The sequence below is a fragment of the Eucyclogobius newberryi genome, unplaced genomic scaffold, assembly GCF_026437365.1.
Source record: "Eucyclogobius newberryi isolate DKJ021-1_F unplaced genomic scaffold, fEucNew1.0.hap1 SCAF_11, whole genome shotgun sequence".
Lineage (NCBI taxonomy): Eukaryota > Metazoa > Chordata > Actinopteri > Gobiiformes > Gobiidae > Eucyclogobius > Eucyclogobius newberryi.
The window spans coordinates 35,345,524-35,357,652 of record NW_027315735.1 but is presented as its reverse complement, the minus strand read 5'-3'; the positions used below and the strand labels follow the sequence as shown (position 1 = coordinate 35,357,652).

Genomic DNA, 12,129 nt, shown 5'->3' with positions numbered 1-12,129 from the left:
TTTAGTTTAAGTCAGGGGTGTCCAAACTTTTTTCAGCGAGGGTCGCATTTTGAAACTTACACGGAGCAAAGGGCCACAAAAAACCTCAAAATGTTGATTTTTTGCATTTTTCATAGTTTTGATGCCTCCACACCTTCAATAAGACTTGGAACATTCATATTCGGTTGCTATAACATCAAAATGCTTCAATTTCTCAAATTTTACAGTAAAAAGTACTATTTTTTGTTGTTTGGACCAACTTGGCAGGAAGCCGGAGGGCTGACAAAAATTGGCCCCCGGGCCTTAGTTTGGACATGCCTGGTTTAAGTGATTGATTGTGGCACGTTTGACATTTGGCACCGCGATCTACAGCACTTTCAACCAAAACATGACAGAAATATATTAGCAAACTGTTAGCAATGCTCACTTTAGCGTCGCAGGACAGTTTGTTTTATTTAAAGTCCTGTTGCCGAGGAGGAGGGTCTGACGACAGGGGGCGCAGGGTCTGACGACAGGGGGCGCAGGGTCTGACGACAGGGGGCACAGGGGGCGCAGGGTCTGACGACAGGGGGCGCAGGGTCTGACAACAGGGGGAGCAGGGTCTGACGACAGGGGGCGCAGGGTCTGACGACAGGGGGCGCAGGGTCTGACGACAGGGGGCGCAGGGTCTGACAACAGGGGGCGCAGGGTCTGGCGACAGGGGGAGCAGGGTCTGACGACAGGGGGCACAGGGTCTGGCGACAGGGGGCGCAGGGTCTGACGACAGGGGGCGCAGGGTCTGACGACAGGGGGCGCAGGGTCTGACGACAGGGGGCGCAGGGTCTGACGACAGGGGGCGCAGGGTCTGACGACAGGGGGCGCAGTGTCTGACGACAGGGGGGCAGGGTCTGAAGACAGGGGGCGCAGGGTCTGACGACAGGGGGCGCAGGGCCTGGCGACAGGGGGCGCAGGGTCTGAAGACAGGGGGCGCTGTGGGACATTCTCCATTTGCTCATTTCTTCTGAACATTGTTTAATCCACTTTTCACTGTCAAATGCTGTCATGACGTTACAGAAATAAATGTAACTGAAAACGTTTCTTGCTTTTGTGAGAGTTTGTTCTTTTTTGATATACACATTTAAAAGTTTTTATTGTTTAAATGTAAGAACATAAAAGAAAACATGGACGGGGAAACCACACCAGAGAGAGATCAGATATAGACATCCAAGAAACCATAAAAAGAGAATGAAGACAAATGTCCCAATTTGTCCAGAGTCTGTCAAATGTGTCCATCTTCATGTCAAGTCTGAATGTATTTTGTTCCATATTGCAAATGTCCAGTATAATATTAGTCCAGACTATGGTCTTGTGTGAGTTTGTTCCTAAGACGTGTTCCTTTGCGCCTCCGTGAACGCTGTGTTTACCGCGCGCGACCTAAACTACTGCTTTCACGACAACTCATGGGGAGCTCGGAGTATAGCCGCCGCTCCTCCACATCGGGAGAAGCAGCCGAGGGTCAAAACTGCCACGTTTTTTGTCCCTGAAATGCACGAACGAGTCCCAAGCATCGTGTGCCGTTCTCCCCCTGGAATCGTTCTAAAGACGACGTCGAGCTCAACGACGGTATCATTTACACCTCTTTGTCGACAGCAGCGACATGACGCCGGCAATAACGCGCTAAAGTGACCGTGTCGACTCAAAAGCACTTCAGTTACATCCAGCTGGAGTTATGCATCATATTTACTGTCTTCAGGTACATCCCATGATTCAACGCTGCATTCTCCGCGGACAAATGTGAATGTGTCTTATTGGTTCTAATTGAGCTCTGGGCTTAGCGTGTGGCTTAGCGTGTGGCTTAGCATGTGCTTGTCCAGGGCGTATCTCGTCTAACATTGAAAACGGCCGGGGCAGGTGCATGCCAGTTATAAGAATGAGCACTTGTATAAACCAAGTGAAAGTCACAAGGGATTTAAGGGAGAACATGATTTAAATGGCTTCCTTTGTCTGGAGAGTTGATGATAAGTTGATCTTTATGAAAAGTATTGACGTTAAAAAAGGGTGAAATCCCCAAACAAGTTCTAGAAAAGGTTTTGAAAAGTAATCACCACCTGGTTTAGCTTTTGGAGTGAAATATACCGTAATTCTAGCCAAAAACTAGCTAACTATTTCAGCCGGTGATAAGATGGTTCTGTAGGTGACTGAAGCAAACAGAGGACAGAGGAGTAACTTTATTAAAATAATACTACTGAAGTAGAAGTAAAATGCCGTGACCTGAATATAAGAGTGAAAAGTACTACTCAAAACTACTACTCGACAGTTTGGACGGACAATTCATTTAAAAAACGATGTATGAGTTAATGGAAAACAAAACATTAAATAATGCACGGATTTAGGAATTTCCAAATCGACAAAAAAATTACAAAAAAATTAATTATTCTAATCATTATTTGTATTATCAGCCTTTAGTACCTGTGCTTTGACATCTCGTGTTTTCAAACTTGAAATAATGTGTTTAATATGAGGTCATTTGGTAGGAATTGGAGTTAAAGGAGTTCAATCGACTCGAACAGAGGAAATTACAAAGAGCTTTAAACTTACTAAACAGGAGTCATCAAACTCGAGTACGTTAGGTGTAATAAAACTCTCGGAATGTTCTTTTGATCGACTGATGTTCTTCTGTATGAAACCTTCTCAGCCGTACCTGTTTGGGGGTCCACGCTGAAGTAGGTCCGGTGGGCCTCCAGCAGCTCGTACGTGAGCCGGCCCTGGGAGGAGCTGTCCACGTCTTTGGCCCGGACCCAGACCACCGACTGGACCTGGGCCGCGTTCTCCGGGACGGACCCGAAGTACATGGGCTGGCTGAGCTCCGGGGCGTTGTCGTTCACGTCCGTCACCTCGATGAAGACGTGGCACCAGGAGACGAGCGGTTCGGCACCCAGGTCCGTGGCGTACACCGACAGCCAGTAGTGAGGGGTGGTCTCTCGGTCCACGGGTTCTGTGGAGCGGATCTCGCCTGGGGACGGACGCCAATCAGATGCAACAAACAACAACAACAAAAACGACAAAACATGCACACTAGGGCTGCAACTCTTGAATATTTTGACAATTGTTCGGAGAGGATCTCGAGTGAAACAATTACTTCAAATGAACATTGAGACCGTCACTCTCTTTAAATATTTGGATAGGGTATTTTAGTTTACACCCCCCAGTGGCCAGTCCATTGGAACTGCAGATAATCCAACACGGTCCAGACAGTATTTTACCCATAGAGCACACTTTTTTTGCCCATTTTTAGATCATGAACTTTTTTCCGCTAAAAAATCTTTAAGTTTTCTTAAAAGGAGCTTTTTAATCTTTAGTTTTGGCTCACTCTTCTTTCACTGCGAATGGAAAATGTATATATCTGCTATAATGTGTCCCAATCAGAGAAATTAAAAGTGAAATAAAAAAAAACACTTTCTAGCAGGCTAATAAACCTAAGTACGAGTCAACATTGGCCAACAGTACAAAGTTTAGAACTGTTGATTCACTTTGGGAAAACACGGTTCCAGTAGCAACACGTTTGATCCCGCTGCCACGCCTCGGGAATTAACAGCAATGTCCTTTAATATCCCAAACGCCGAAAGAAATATACCTCTGTTATTTCTGGGAAAGCGTGGATCGGTGCCAGAAACGGCGATAGTTTGAGTGGCTTTTACCGATCACCATCAAGCAAATTGAGATTAAAAACATAAAAACATAATGATCTAACATGTGGTATTCGACTATGGCAGTGGGCGGTACCAATCCTTCATCTAGGCTTGGGACTGGCACAATACAAACGAACCCCAACGAACCATCAAAAAACTGTATTTCCTTACATTTTTACCCTGCTGACATACTATTTGCACATGTTTTACCTGCTGTGCTAATGTTCTCTACCCAGTGAGTAACATCACACATTTGTTTGCTTAACTTATGCCACCAATTTAGCCGTAACTTATCTGCGCGCCCGTCGGATCGCGTAGCAGGTAAGCTCGGGCTGCCCTGAGGGACCATATTTAAGAGTGAAGTTTTAGTTTAGCACAGTCCATTATGACAGCACACTCCCCCTGAACTGATCTTATCTCACAGCTCCGAGTGCAGTGCAAGGCCAAGGGTACGCACTCGGGAACCCTGAAGAGGCCCCCGAATGGAAGACGGTACATGGTTTGGGAGGAAATGTCAAGTTGTACAACCCCGAGCGTGTCCCGTCCCATCGTCGGCCACAGAAGGGGAAAAAAACGACGAGTGAAAAGAAACAATCTCTCGGGCGTGCTGTTATTTTAAAGGATTTCTTATTAATCTCCAGAGAACTTTTGACCCGCAAACGCGACAGCGCTGGTTACGAATCATTTGAATTTCAAGTCATTTGTCAAAAAGGTAAAAATGGTTTCAGGCTAACAGCTTTTAGACAGTAATCTCTAAAAGGCAACGTGACCTGAGGTTGTTCTGGGTTAACACTTCATAACTACAGATAGGTGAATACTTTTGATATGTTGAGGAAAGTTAATAAAACATCATTGATTAATATGTAGCAAGAGACAGTGTTAAAAGTACCTATCTGAACTGTTATAATTCATAGCAATGGTTCTCGAACTTAAAATTTACAAACACCAAATAGACAAACAAATCCTAACAAATGTCCAAAGAAAACTAGCAAATTGAACCAATATTTAGTAACTTCTATATAAGTTATACCCCCAAACCTTAAACGTGGCCTGGTGGTGTAACCCGTTAATTTAATGCCACGCTGACGACGATTGTTTTGAGATTCTTTACCTGATTCTTCATCGACGGTGAAGAGTCCCAGTCCGGAGCCGTCGTTGATGCGGTACCTCACAACCCCGTCGCGTCCCACATCCTTGTCCGAAGCTGTCACCGTCACGACAACGGTCCCGGCGGGCGCGTCCTCCGGCATCGCCGCGGTGTACGCAAACTCGGAGAACACCGGCGCGTGCAGGTTCTCGTTCACGTCCAGCACCTCAATCTCCACGTGGCACGACGAGGAAAGCGACCGAGGGAGTCCGTGGTCCACCGCTCGGACCGTAAGGTTGTAAGACGGCCTCCTTTCGAAATCCAGCTCTCTCTCCAACGTCAGCGCGCCGTTGGTGGAATCTAGATGAAATATCCCGTTTTCCGTGTTTTTAAGGTTGTATGTGACACGTCCGCCGTTGCCTAGATCCAAATCGACGCTCTCCAACCAGGTAAGAAGCGTTCCCACCGGGATATCCTCTGGTACTTTGATTTTGTAAACTTTTGGGCTGAATTTAGGCGGGTTGTCGTTAATATCTTGAACAACGACAACCAAATCTAGCGTGGAGAACAATTGCGGTCCAACTTTTGCTTGGTCTCTCGCTTCAATTTTCAAATCATGCCTTGGCAAGGTTTCTCGGTCCAAGCGGCTTGTTACGACAATTTCCCCGGTAAGTTTGTCTATAGCAAACAAGTCGGCAGACGTCAGAAGAGTGTACTGTACATTCCCATTGGTTTCGCTGTCAGGATCGATTGCTCGGGCAGTAAAAATGACGGAATCGACGTCGATATTTTCAGGGATTCTAACGACAAACCGAGATTGGCTAAAGACGGGCGGATTGTCATTGACGTCCATCACATTCACGGCGATCAGCTTCCAAGCAAACTTTGGTGGCAGTCCAAGATCTGAAACTGTGATGTTCAAAATGTAAAATTCTCTATCCTCGCGATCCAGGGGGCAAAACAGCTTCAGGTCGCCGGAAAATGTGTCAATAACAAAACACCCGTCTTCGTTGCCACTGGAAATCGCGTAGACGAGTTTCCCATTCAGTCCCGTGTCACCGTCGGTAGCTTTGAACCGCACAATCGTTGAATTCAAAGGGTAATCTTCCACTAAATCGATAGTTCCTGGTATGCTGAGGTTAAGCTTAGGGGAATGTCTGTTTGTGATGTATTTGTCGGAAAATGTGTCCTCTTCTTGGCTGGTTAAAACGGGTTTGATGGACTCTATTAGCTTGTCCGTAACTTGCTTTAAAATGCCCGTTTCTTGACAGTCAAAAGTCGGTTCCTCTCCTCGATTTGTCACGGTAACCCTGACAACGGACGCGTCGGATTGGTGCTTTCCGTCCGTGGCAATAACTCTCAAATTGAAAGCATTTGAAGTCGGCGGTATTGGCTTGATTAGCTTGATGGCGCCCGATGAATCCGTCATGAAGAGTCCGAGCTCGTTGCCCGAATCGATGACGTATTTTAGTTGCTGCAGCTCGTCTAAGTCTATGGCGGACAGTTTGACAATCGTCTGCTCTACCGCTAAGTCCATGGGAATAGTTGTGTTGCAGTCTATCCTTTCAAACAACGGTACATTATCATTAACATTGTGTAGGGTGATAGTCACGGGGCATTCGTGAACATGACTAAACGGACTTCCGCTATCCGATGCCCAAACTCTAAGGTGATATTGTCTTTTCATTAACTCGTAGTCTAACTTTTCCGAGGTCGATATGACGCCGGTGAACGGGTCTATCGCAAATGGAACCGGGCCCGTGTTCGCGATCGAGTAGGTCACCAAGCCGTTCTTGCCCAAATCTTTATCAACGGCGGCGACTTTTAAAACACTGCTACCGACCGCGCTGTTCTCGTCCAACGTGGCTTGATATGAGTTTTTGACAAATTGCGGCGCGTTGTCGTTTTCATCTGTTATCTCGACCACGACGTGGGTCTCCGCGTCTCCGTTATCGGCAACGACGTCGAATTCGTAGCGTCGTTTGGTCTCGAAATCGAAATAACCCTCCGTGACGATGGCGCCCGTCTTGCGGTTGATCTTGAATTTGGTCGCATCGGGGTTTGCTTTGATGCTATAGGTGACGTTGTAGGACTCGGGCACGGCAGACACTTTGACGACGTGAGTTTTTGGTGGTGAAAATTCACTCAAGGCAACAATGTAAGTGTCGTCCAAAAATGTCAACGGCGTGTAATGAACGGGCGGTATGTGGATTTTCGTGATCGGAGATAGCAAACTTGGAAAGCTACTGTCCTTTGCTTGTAGGGACAGATTTAAACCGTGAGGTAGCTGCGACCAGCCGATTTCCTTCGTGGATATTACTTGAAAGTCGTTGCCTTGGACTCCTAGAGGAATTACGTCAAAAAACTTGTGAAAATCTCCTTCGGTGATATTTAGAGACTCGACCGCTTTGATCCCTGGTTCAACGTGGACATCGACAGTAACTTTTCCATCGGACGAAACCGCAAGCGTCGACGCAATGACCGGGTGCGTTTTGTCCGCCTTGTGCACATTTACGATCACTTTCGCGACATTGCCAAACTTCTGACCGGAGATCTTCTTGGTCCGGTCTTCCGCAAAAACCGTCAGATCGTATTTGTCGTTCCTGGTGTGGTTTAGCTTCTTGAACACGCTGACGGTGCCCGTAAACGGATCGACCGCGAACGGATGAGAGCGGGTGGTGAAAGAGTAATAGAACTTGGCGTTGCTTCCCAAATCGGCGTCGGTTGCGCTCACCGTGATCACGCTACTCTGAAGGGGTGAGTCTTCGCTAATCGCCACGTAGTACGACGCGGGGTAGAAAAGCGGCTTCAGGTCGTTGGTGTCCAGAACTTGCACGATCACTTTTGTTTTGGCCTTCAAATCGGACGCGCTCTCCGTCGCCTCCACCGTGAGGGCGAAGATATCTTGCACTTCCCTGTTTAGAGAGGCGGAGTAACTGACGCGCGTTTTGATCCTGAGAAACGCAAAATCGCCGACTTTCGCCGCTTCGGCTTGGAAAACCTCACCGTCGTCACCGGAAACTATGCTGAACTTTATTTCCCATAGAAGATCCGTTAGTTCGATGCCCATTTTGATCGGCGTTTCCACGTAAGTGCGAGGGGCGGAGTTTTCGAAGATGGAGGTGTTGTAGAGGTGATGGGTGAACCTCAACGGAGAAGCATCTTTGCCTTTTAGACGGTTTCCACGACACATCGAGAGGCGGAGGAGGAGAAGAAGCGCTAACGTTAGGAGCTTCGATACGAGGGACGCCATCTCGGAGGCTGCCAAGACCTGGAAAGAAAGAGAGAGTCAATATTTCATAACCTTATTTATTGCGCGGTGCCGTATAGAACGTCAAAAAGGTCTCAGAAGTGCTTGCCAATTTGTGATCAAAGTACGTCACGTGGGCAGTTAATGCTAGAGATGTTCTGGAGGTAAAGTTTCGAGATTAAATGACATCCACAGAAGAAGATAGCGATCGTGAGGGTAGAAGAAAGTTGAGACAGAAGCGTTAGATTCAAAACCATTACGATGTTGTGGAAGTAACACACAAATCATCACAACAACTAACAGCTATACAAGTAGGGATGTCACGATTTTTTCAATCTAGAGTCCAAAAACACGATCTCGAACACCGTCTGTATTTGTTCTGTTCAATTCAGGTCGAATAGAGACAGCGAAAGTCCTAAATGTGAAGCAATTTGAAAAGGCTCAAACCAAAAATAAACTTAAAAAATATAGAGAAGCACTTTTTTTTTATAGTATTAGGCTACCACTTAATGATGTAAGAAGGTGAAACCAAGCTTTCCTCGTGAGTTTGATTTCTTTCTTAATTAGACAGTAATTAAGCTTTTGGGCCAAAAAAATATTTAAAACATGAAACAAAAGAAAAAGGGGGAAAAAAGGAAAGAAAAAGGAAAAAAAGAAAAAAATTATATAATGATTTTTTTATTAGAAAATAAATAAAATAAATAAAATAAATAAAATAAATAAAATAAATAAAATAAATAAAATAAATAAAATAAATAAAATAAATAAAATAAAAAATAAAATATAAATAAAAATTGTATTAAAATAAATAACAACTAACAGCAATACAAGTAGGGATGTCATGATTTTTCAAGTCCAAAAAATAGACCTAAATGTAATAAACCTTTTTTCTCTGGCTGTTTTTGTCACATTTAACTTTATTTTGTCTTTCAGAAAGTTCAGTTTCATAAAGCCGGTGGCAAACTTGAGGAACAGTCACATTTTAGACCACGGGAATGAAAGAAAATCAGATTTAACGGTTAAATCATGATGTTTTTTCTCACTAATCGTAACACAAACATTTCATATAGTGACATGTCTAATACAAGTGGCATCTTTGTTTAAATTTGCACGTGGTTGTGCAAATGTGGCGGTGGAACACAGCTTAGGTCAAAATCAATCATTATTATCATCGATTGATAAAGAATGAACATAAAGCAAATAAAGCTTAAGGTAAATGCACAATGGACACAAAGTAAAATGGTTTGCACTGGTTGTAGATGAATCACTTCAGATAGAATAATATGATTGAGATGGTTGTCAGCGTGCGAACTCTATTAGTTTACAAAAGAGTGTAATCAGCGTGACGACTTATGCCTTAAGACAAATTAAATTACTACTGTCGCTATCGTCTCGTAGATCTGCAGAAAACTCCACCTCGGATAAGTCTTTTCCCCGCGCGTTACACAATAGAGTGTTGAGTGTTGAGCGTGCGCCGCGAGCGCGGGGAAAGCTCGGGTCCACGTCGCGTCTCGACTTGTCGCTAACGCACAGGAGTTCATTGTTTCAGAGCGAGGAGCGGGACGAGGGTTTACTGTGTTCTGAGGTAACATTAGACGCCCCGAACATGTGTGGAGACGTGAGCGGCTTTAAGGACTAAACCAGGGCTAAACCAGGGCTAAAGCAGGGCTAAAACAGGGCTAAACCAGGACGAAACCAGGTCTAAACCAGGACTAAACAAAGGACTAAACCAGGGCTAAACCAGGACTAAAGCAGGTCTAAACCAGGACTAAACCAGGTCTAAACCAGGACTAAACAAAGGACTAAACCAGGTCTAAACCAGGACTAAACAAAGGACTAAACCAGGTCGAAACCAGGACTAAACAAAGGACTAAACCAGGGCTAAACCAGGACTAAACCAGGTCTAAACCAGGACTAAACCAGGTCTAAACCAGGACTAAACCAGGGCTAAACCAGGACGAAACCCGGTCTAAACCAGGTCTAAACAAAGGACTAAACCAGGTCTAAACCAGGTCTAAACAAAGAACTAAACCAAGGCTAAACCAGGACAAAACCAGGACAAAACCAGGTCTAAACTAGGTCTAAACCAGGACTAAACCAGGTCTAAACCAGGACTAAACCAGGGCTAAACCAGATCAAAACCAGGACTAAACCAGGTCTAAACCAGGTCTAAACCAGGACTAAACCAGGGCTAAACCAGGACTAAACCAGGACTAAACCAGGGCTAAACCAGGATGAAACCAGGTCTAAACCAGCAATAAACCAGGACTAAACCAGGGCTAAACCAGGGCTAAACCAGGACTAAACCAGGACTAAACAAGGACGGAACCAGGTCTAAACAAAGCACTAAACCAAGGCTAAACCAGGTCTAAACCAGGACTAAACCAGGTCTAAACTAGGTCTAAACCAGGACTAAACCAGGTCTAAACCAGGACTAAACCAGGGCTAAACCAGGGTTGAACCCGGGCTAAACCAAGGCTAAACCAGGGCTAAACCAGGACTAAACCAGGGCTAAACCAGGACTAAACCAGGTCTAAACCAGGACTAAACCAGGGCTAAACCAGGACTAAACCAGGTCTAAACCAGGACTAAACCAGGGCTAAACCAGATCAAAACCAGGACTAAACCAGGGCTAAACCAGGGCTAAACCAGGGCTGAACCCGGGCTAAACCAAGGTTAAACCAGGGCTAAACCAGGACTAAACCAGGGCTAAACCAGGACTAAACCAGGTCTAAACCAGGTCTAAACAAAGGACTAAACCAGGTCTAAACCAGGTCTAAACAAAGAACTAAACCAAGGCTAAACCAGGACAAAACCAGGACAAAACCAGGTCTAAACTAGGTCTAAACCAGGACTAAACCAGGTCTAAACCAGGACTAAACCAGGGCTAAACCAGATCAAAACCAGGACTAAACCAGGTCTAAACCAGGTCTAAACCAGGACTAAACCAGGGCTAAACCAGGACTAAACCAGGACTAAACCAGGGCTAAACCAGGATGAAACCAGGTCTAAACCAGCAATAAACCAGGACTAAACCAGGGCTAAACCAGGGCTAAACCAGGACTAAACCAGGACTAAACAAGGACGGAACCAGGTCTAAACAAAGCACTAAACCAAGGCTAAACCAGGTCTAAACCAGGACTAAACCAGGTCTAAACTAGGTCTAAACCAGGACTAAACCAGGTCTAAACCAGGACTAAACCAGGGCTAAACCAGGGCTGAACCTGGGCTAAACCAAGGCTAAACCAGGGCTAAACCAGGACTAAACCAGGGCTAAACCAGGACTAAACCAGGTCTAAACCAGGACTAAACCAGGGCTAAACCAGGACTAAACCAGGTCTAAACCAGGACTAAACCAGGGCTAAACCAGATCAAAACCAGGACTAAACCAGGGCTAAACCAGGGCTAAACCAGGGCTGAACCCGGGCTAAACCAAGGTTAAACCAGGGCTAAACCAGGACTAAACCAGGGCTAAACCAGGACTAAACCAGGGCTAAACCAGGACTAAACCAGGGCTAAACCAGGTCTAAACCAGGTCTAAACCAGGTCTAAACCAGGACTAAACCAGGACTAAACCTGGATTACCACTCATTCAATTGAAATTATACAAAAACATTCTTTAAATATATCTTAAAAAGCATGTTTTTTGCAGCATATATTGTCCTACAGAAGTTATAAAGAGTGAGAACACCGTTTGTAAAGAGCAGAAATGAGCAAGAACAGGCCATTTTATTACACAATAACTGAGCCAGACCAACACACTTTTGACATATTTACTTTCCGAAATACGACCTGCACTCATTTATAACACAATCTGCTCCTTCGTGTCTGACATGATTCATGCTAAGCTTCTGTTAGCGCAGGATTGAGGGCTTTGCAGCGCTGAGACTGTGGGCGGTGGAGGTTTGATCCACACTAAGCGGCCGTAAAGTGCTTTTAGAATCAGCACCGAACACGATCTCGAACATAACCTCAAACACTGTCTGTATTTGTTCTGTTCAATTCAGTTTAAATAAAGACAGCAAAAGTCCAAAAAGCAATTTGAAAAGGTTAAAACCAATAGATGCTGAATTTGAAAAGAAAAAAGGCACTTAAAAAATATAGAGAATCGCTTTTTTATAGTATTAGGCTACCACTTAATGATG

The 12,129-nt window shown here is 45.0% G+C and overlaps 1 protein-coding gene across 1 annotated transcript in view; it reads right to left on the bottom strand.

Annotated features, from left to right (window-relative positions):
- The window catches only part of fat2 (FAT atypical cadherin 2), a 159,079-nt gene extending 151,092 nt beyond the window's left edge, over positions 1 to 7,987 (bottom strand). Inside the window, exons 1-2 of the mRNA XM_072440032.1 lie at positions 4,759 to 7,987; positions 2,660 to 2,971 (exon numbers count right to left, since the gene is read on the bottom strand). Coding sequence (XP_072296133.1) covers positions 2,660 to 2,971; positions 4,759 to 7,987 — 3,541 coding nt within the window. The remainder of the gene's footprint in view (positions 1 to 2,659; positions 2,972 to 4,758) is intronic.
- Positions 7,988 to 12,129: the final 4,142 nt, after the last annotated feature.